General features: G+C 44.6%; 1 protein-coding gene across 2 annotated transcripts in view; it reads left to right on the top strand.

Annotated features, from left to right (window-relative positions):
* arhgap36 (Rho GTPase activating protein 36) overlaps nt 1–7,500 on the top strand; it is a 28,706-nt gene that overhangs the window by 2,845 nt on the left and 18,361 nt on the right. Inside the window, exons 1-2 of one of the 2 annotated variants that reach the window (XM_068587307.1) lie at nt 2,397–2,513; nt 6,455–6,611. In XM_068587307.1, coding sequence (XP_068443408.1) covers nt 6,476–6,611 — 136 coding nt within the window. In that variant the 5' untranslated portion in view covers nt 2,397–2,513; nt 6,455–6,475. Of the gene's footprint in view, nt 1–2,396; nt 2,514–6,454; nt 6,612–7,500 lie in introns of those variants that run through there. The other variant, XM_068587306.1, reaches the window with a different exon arrangement.

Below are 7,500 nucleotides of genomic sequence, written 5' to 3'. Positions count from 1 at the left end.
CTTGCTCTTTGTTCGCCTCTGAAGCAGCAAAACACGGCGTATAAATTAAGATGGGAGGATGTTTTTGAGGAGTGGAAGCTGTCAGACGTGATGGTGGTGATGAACATGATGATGGGCGTGGATGTGAACGTCCTGTTTAGAGAAGAGTGAGAGAGAGAGAGAGAGAGAGAGAGAGAGAGATAGAGAGAGAGAGAGAGAGAGAGAGAGAGAGAGAGAGAGAGAGAGCGAGAGAGAGAGAGAGAGAGAGAGAGAGAGCGAGAGAGAGAGAGAGAGAGAGAGAGAGAGAGAGAGAGAGAGAGAGAGAGCGACCTGTTATCGATATCCTCGCTAGAATCTTGTTTCCTCTGTCGGCGTTGGCATTTCCGCTTCTCCTTTTCACAAAAATCCTCTCGAGGAAACAAATGAAGAGAGAGAGAGAGAGAGAGAGAGAGAGAGAGAGAGAGAGAGAGAGAGAGAGAGAGAGAGAGAGAGAGAGAGAGACCCCAGTGCAATATTACACTTCCAATATTAATATTGGAAGTGTAAAAGTCAATGTAACTGTTGATTAAAAGCCTAAATGTGCACCTTCTTGACTCTAATTGAACATAAATAAATAGGAAATATAAACATATTCTCCAATAAGAAGGTTGGAAGTTGTTGTGATCCACCAATGATGTCTGATTGGGGTGAATCCTATCGATGTATTGATCCGTCTGCCTCTATACTTCATAATAAATGTCCTTTGACTCGCTGTCCTTCAGGATGTCGCTCTACCTCTCGCGGCCTCTCGATGCTTCTCTCTGCTGATAAAGACGGACTTTGTGACCCGTAAAGAGAAGAAAGTAATTACAGGAAATCAGATATATTGATTATGAACTTTGAGCCCAAGTATCTTCATTTTTTATTGAGTATGAATGATCAGGAAGATGAAGCCAGATAACGAGTCCTGAAAGTACCGGCTCTTTGTAGACAGGTTGCTGCTGTACTGCGATACGTTTAGAAGTACACATGGTACTTTCTACTGTACTACATCAGAGGTACATATGGTACTTTGTACTGTACTTCATCTCGGCGGTGAAGATTGTACTTTCTACTTCATCTGAGAAGTACATGCTGTACTGAAGTTTTTAAGTTTGTCTTGTAGTTGTACTTCTGGGCTGCAGGTGGCGGTGTAGTCAATGAAGTGTGTGTGTGTGAGTGTGTGTGTGTGTGTGTGTGTGTGAGTGTGTGTGTGTGTCCATCCTGTTTTCGCGGGTCAGGCCGAGTCAGCACACAGTTTTTAGGGACATGAGACGCTCTCATGTCACTCGTGACCTTTTGACCTGGAAACGTACGTCGGCGTCACAGGAAGTGAGGAGGATCAGAGCTGATGGGAACACATGCACACACACACACACACACACACACACAGACACACACACACACACACACACGTTGTGTGACGGCGTGTGATATCCGTGAGATCAATGGGAAAGGACCTCGGGGTCAAAGGTCAAGTCCATTTCTACTGAAATGACGAGCAGCTGGAGGGTTCAGAGCAGAGGACATGCTCTTTGTGTCCTTGTGTCCTTGTCTCCTTGTCTCTTTATTGTCTTTGTAGCCTCTTAGTTGATACTTGTGTAAATATTTTTTGTGTCTTTTTGTAGTAATTTTCTCTTTTTTTCTCTTTTATGTTTCTTTGTGTCTTTTCACGTCTTTGTTTTGTCTCTCAGTGTCTTTGTGTTAGCGTTGTGTCTCTTTGTTGTCGCTTGTTTTTGTGTTTTTGTGTTTTATGTTCTTTATTTATTTTGTTTGTGTATTTTTTCGTCTCTTTGTTCACATCAAGTGACGTTTTGCAGGAAAAGGACACAAAGTAATATTTAAACAATTCCTCCTCTTCCTCCTCTTCCTCCTCTTCTTCCTCTTCCTCCTCTTCCTCCTCTTCCTCCTCCTCAGTCTGTTTCCTCGTCTCCTTTTTTTAGAGCTTTCATCCCGTAGTTTTAATCCTCCAGCGCTCACATTTCCTCCCTCTGTCTCCTTTACTTCTTCCCTTGTCTCCTTCTTTCTCTAATCCCTCCTCCTCTTCTTTCTCCATTTTACTCCTCTTCTCTTCTTGCCTCCTTGTTATCTCCTCTTTCTTCCTCCTTATGATCCATCCTCACCTCCTCCTCTCCCTCCCTAATTCATGCTCCCGCTCCTCACCCTCTCCTGCACTCTCTTCCTCATCCTCCCTCCTTCCTCTTCTTCCCTCCTTCCTCCCTCTCTGATGTGTGTTTATGTTCTCAGCTCCTGAAAAGTCAAGTCAGCTCCTCCTCCTCCTCCTCCGCCTCCTCCTCCTCCTCTTAATCTACCTCCCTTCTCAGCCCTCCCTCCTCCCTCCTCCCTCCTCCCTCCTTCCCTCCTTCCCTCCTCCCTCACTTGCCACTTTGCCTCAGAGCTGCCGGTCGACGACTCGGCTCAGAGATGCATTTGAGTGTCTGAACAAAGTCTGGATAAACGAGGCTTAGAAACGGACTGCAGGGGATTTTACATCAGACAGTGACACCCCGATACAGGTACCGCTGTGTGTGTGTGTGTGTGTGTGTGTGTGTGTGTGTGTGTGTGTGTGTGTGTGTGTGGCAGACGATACTTCAGAGACACGCTGCTGAATCTTCTTTCATTTAAAACCTTCATTGGAAACCTTTTGATTTAAAAGCGTTTCTGTTCTTTCTCTCGCTCTGGAAGCCGTTAAAAAGGTTTTGTTGGGGAAGATTCTGCAGGTGCACAACTTCATAAACAACACACACTTTGTTGTCGTAAACAAGGTTAATTATTTAACGCTCCAAAATGAGGTCAAGCCGTCCGCAGCTCCTGACCTCACAGATGAAACATCAGAACCTAAAGTTCATGTAGGAAAAACCAGTTTGACTGTCATCTTCAAATTCAGTTCCATTTTCTGACACGTTTCCATTATGCAGCGTACACACACACACACACACACACACACACACACACACACACACACACACACACATACATAAACAGTTTTTTTTTGGCATCATCCCACTAATCCACGTCTATTAGTATTTGTCTACTGACCCGGCGTTGAATTCCAGACGGCAGAGAGTCTGTGATACTGTGTGTGTGTGTGTGTGTGTGTGTGTGTGTGTGTGTGTGTGTGTGTGTGTGTGTGTGTGTCATGCCACTTTAGTCATGCCTGACACAGTGGGGCTGCTGTGTCGACCTGTTTCTTTAAGTCTTTAGCGCTGCCAAGGAGCCTATTAGTGCATCCAGTCTGTTTACGTGAGTGTGTGTGTGTGTGTGTGTGTGTGTGTGTGTGTGTGTGTGTGTGTGTGTGTGTCTGTGTGTCGTGAATGAGTAAGCACCTTTGCATACTGATGCATGCACAGTGATGAAAAAAAAGAAGCGTTTTGTTCGGTGGTGAAAAAGATCAAAACTTTAAATTTTAAACTTAAACTGTAAAAGTTGTGTACTACGTGTACTATGTGTACTACGTGTACTATGTGTACTACGTGTACTACGTGTAATATCATGTTATGCATTATTCATTTGTGCTCTACGCCACTTATATTTGACCCGAATCACACGAGACCTGAAAGCTCCTGAGCTCAGACGATGAGGAGTTAAAGGGAAGCAGGTCAGAGTTTCTGCGCCGGTGATTTATTTTTAGTCTGACGACACAAGTGAAGCTTCAGGGAGGAGACGCGGGGAACCGGAGAACCTTACGGAGAACCTTATGGAGAACCTTACGGAGAACCTTACGGAGAACCTTACAGAGAACCTTACAGAGAACCTTACAGAGAACCTTACGGAGAACCTTACAGAGAACCTTACGGAGAACCTTACAGAGAACCTTACGAAGAACCTTACGGAGAACACGGCACAGCAACCGCTGTGAAGGAGAACACCACGCTACAGAACAATTTAATTTAAAGTTTCTGTTGAGTTTTTTTACACAAATATGTTGCCTCTGGTTGTATAGAAGTCTATGCTTCATGTGTTAAAGCTGCATTCTCTCTCCTGACCACCAGGGGGCGACTCCTCTGGTTGTATAGAAGTCTATGCTTCATGTGTTAAAGCTGCATTCTCTCTCCTGACCACGAGGGGGCGACTCCTCTGGTTGTATAGAAGTCTATGCTTCATGTGTTAAAGCTGCATTCTCTCTCTTGACCACCAGGGGGTGACTCCTCTGGTTGTATAGAAGTCTATGCTTCATGTGTTGAAGCTGCATTCTCTCTCCTGACCACCAGGGGGCGACTCCTCTGGTTGTATAGAAGTCTATATCAGTGACTCTACTTCTCTCTGGATGTATTCGTTCAGTAAACGTCGAGAGATTTAAAAACGATGAAAAAGTGAATGAGGTCTGGTTGAGGAGAAAAGAGGGAGAGATCAAAGTAGAAAGAAAGTGAAGCATCTGTTAGCGATCAGAGCACATTGCTTTTGCTTTATCGCTTCATCAAAGGTACAAACACACACAAACACACACAAACACACACTCTTAACTAACACAGTGTTTTTGGCCTTTTCGTGAACATTTTTGCTTCATTAAAAGCTGCAGAAATGTGCAGGAATATGAACGTTGGCAAAATGTCTTTGAGCTTCTTGTGTTTACTTTAACTTTAACAAATCTTCATACGTCCATGAACGACCCGTCCAGATCTCCTCTCGTCCAGTAGTTTCACAGTAAAGACGGCAGATGTTCCCCTCACATGTTCTCGTGGTGGAACCAATGGACTCCTCTCTGGTTGTGGCTCATTGTCTTCTTTGTCTTCTTTGTCTGTCGTGTGGTTTGAATGCTTTCTTTTCCCTGAAGCCACAATTGGAAAGAAAAACCCAACAAAAGGAGCTTCAACTGTTGACTCTCTGGCAAGATGGCCGCCAACTTTGTGTGACCTTCTCAAAGTGGTTCCAACCCTTCAACACATCTCCGGTTGGTTGTTTGTCTTTGGGTTTTGATCTTTTTAGGACAATTTTGGGGCTTTTCTTTGATATTAATTAACACCGTCATGTTGCCGCGAACCCCTTCACAGTTTTGTTTTTCATATTTTCACCACAAATATGAAGCAAACAAAAGAAGCAAAAACTTCCCCCGGACTCGACAAAATGGCCGCTTGTGTCGCCTTGAATTGAAGGAAACTTTGGGTTCAAGGAATTCAAACAACAAAGAGAGAAAAGAGAGAAAAGCCTGAACATTTCTCTTCCTCCAAAGTGTAACGTGACAAAACACGTTTGAGAACCGTTGGTTCACGTCAACAGACGTATAGGGATGAACCTCCGTCTTGCAACGCCGTCGTGAGGCGACCGTTTTATTTTGCTTCGACATAAGTACGTAGGTTTCATCGTGACACTTCGATCCTAAATGTCGCTTCTTCCCGCTGACATTTGAGGCGGTAAACCGACGTTCCCGCAGCGTCGTCCTCCGTCTGGTTTCACTTAGCGCTCATTTTCCCCCCGACGGCAATTCACTCGAGCGACGCGAGGCCCGTGTGGAAGTGTGTGTACGTATGTAGACACACACACACACACACACACACACACACACACACACACACACTCAGAGGGGAGGCTGTTGGTGCAAACGTCTGTGAAAGGTGACGGCGTTGAAGTCGCTCTGAAGGTCACGACGAGGCTCGAGGCCGAGTGTTTACAAAAGAGTGATTTATACAAACGAGGCGTGAGCGGTTTGTGTGACTCCACAGCTGAAGGTAAGAGGAGTCAATGCTTTGAGGAGACGCCGAGGAGAGGAAACGAGGATGGAAGGAAAGGACATGGGAAGTACAAGAGGAAGGAGGGAAGGGATATAATGAAAGGATGGAAAGAAATAAAGAAGGGAAGTTAAAGAAGGAAGAAAGGAAACCCAAAAGAATGGGAAAGGGAAGGATGGAAGGAAAAGAGACGGGAAGGAACGCGGGAAAGGGGGAGGAATGAAGAGAGACAGGAGTGAGGAAGTACAAGAAGAAGGTGGGAAGGGATGAAATAAAAGGATGCAAAGAAAGAAAGAAAGAAGGAAGTGAAAGATAAGGAAGGAAGGAGACAAAAAGAAATGGAAAAGGGAAGAAACGAAACGATGGGATGAGGGGAAAGAAAAGAGGACAAAGGAAGGGAGGAAAAGAAGGAGGGAAAGGATACAATGAAAGGAAGGAAAGGAGAAACCAAAAGCAATGAAGGGAGTGGAAAAGAAACAGGGAAGGATGGAAGGAAAAGAGCAGAGGAGGAAGGAAAGAGTCTCTTTCTTCCTCTCTGCTGATCGAGTCCTCCGGGCTTTCACGGTTTCTCTGCAACACAAACACAAAGTGAAGTGAAAACACATTTTGTGTGACGGGTTCAGACGGCGCTGCGTCGTCTGGTTCTGGTTCGCTTTGGTTCCCGTCCCTCTGCGCCTCTCGTGGGGTTTCTCTCTGTCCTCTTCACTACTTCCTGTCTGTCCTTTCGTTGGATGAAGTAAAAAACAAATCAGACAAACACACAACACTAATGGTGTCTCTCCTGGCTGCAGGGGGACCACTCGTGGGCGACCATGTTGGGTCAGAGTGTGCGGTTGCAGCCGGTGCCGATCCAGAGCCTGTCGGAGCTGGAGCGAGCCCGGCTGCAGGAGGTGGCGCTGTACCACCTGGAGGAGAGAGACCTGGACTTCAAGATCAGCATCCCGAGAGGTACGACAAGCGCTTCCCCTCCCTGGGCTTTATCCATCATTTATTCTGTATATGCTGTCTTTCCTGCATGCTAGGGCTGGGAGTCGATTAGCTTAGCATAACGAGTGGGAGCAGAGGGAAACATCGTGCCTGTGTCTGTCTGAAGTAAAACACATGATACAAAAATAAAACCCTTCTTCTTAAAACTCACTAAATAAGATGTTTGTATCACGTTTTGTTTAATCTGAACAAAAAAAAATGTAAAAACAAGATATTGTGGTTTATTATGAGCTGGATGAGTTTTCCCGCCTTTTTTAAAATGCACAATTCAAATACATTTTGTGTTATTTGGTGAGCTTCACAGATGTTTTTTCGAGGTGGATTCTTGCCCTTTTTAAATTAGCTAGCTAGCTGTTCCCCCCCATTTCAAGTATTTAAGCTAAGCTAAGCTAACTAGCTACCAGCTGTAGCTTCACATTTAGGTGATATTTTCTCAACTAACTCTTGAAAAAAAAGCAAATCTGTCTTTCAATTTTAATTTGCTTTTTAATGCAAGAAACAAGTTTTGTAACGTCGATCTATTTTTTTTGGTTTTGAGTATTTTCACACATTGAATATTATCCAAATCATTTCTGAGCTTTAGTACCGCGAGTAAAGTCATCGGCCAATCACGTTGTGCCGAACGCGTTGAGTTGCACGTCATTGCGTGTTTTACCTGTAGTTCAGACTTCATTACTCGACGAAGGCAGGTCCACTCCTTCTGTTCTTACCTTTCACAATAAAAGCCCTCGACATATAACATAAGTATTTTGTATTTTTGTGTCTCCACATAGCTTGTGATTTAAATTTTGCACCATTTACTTTCTTGAAACATTGGATGTCGGAGCACAAGCTGAGTTTTGGGACTTTC

The sequence above is a fragment of the Clinocottus analis genome, unplaced genomic scaffold (genome assembly GCF_023055335.1).
Source record: "Clinocottus analis isolate CAN_PGR_092001 unplaced genomic scaffold, fCliAna1.0.p SCAF_21, whole genome shotgun sequence".
In the NCBI taxonomy this organism is placed as follows: domain Eukaryota; kingdom Metazoa; phylum Chordata; class Actinopteri; order Perciformes; family Cottidae; genus Clinocottus; species Clinocottus analis.
Note: the sequence above shows the minus strand (reverse complement) of the source record. Positions and strands in the feature narration are given on the sequence as shown.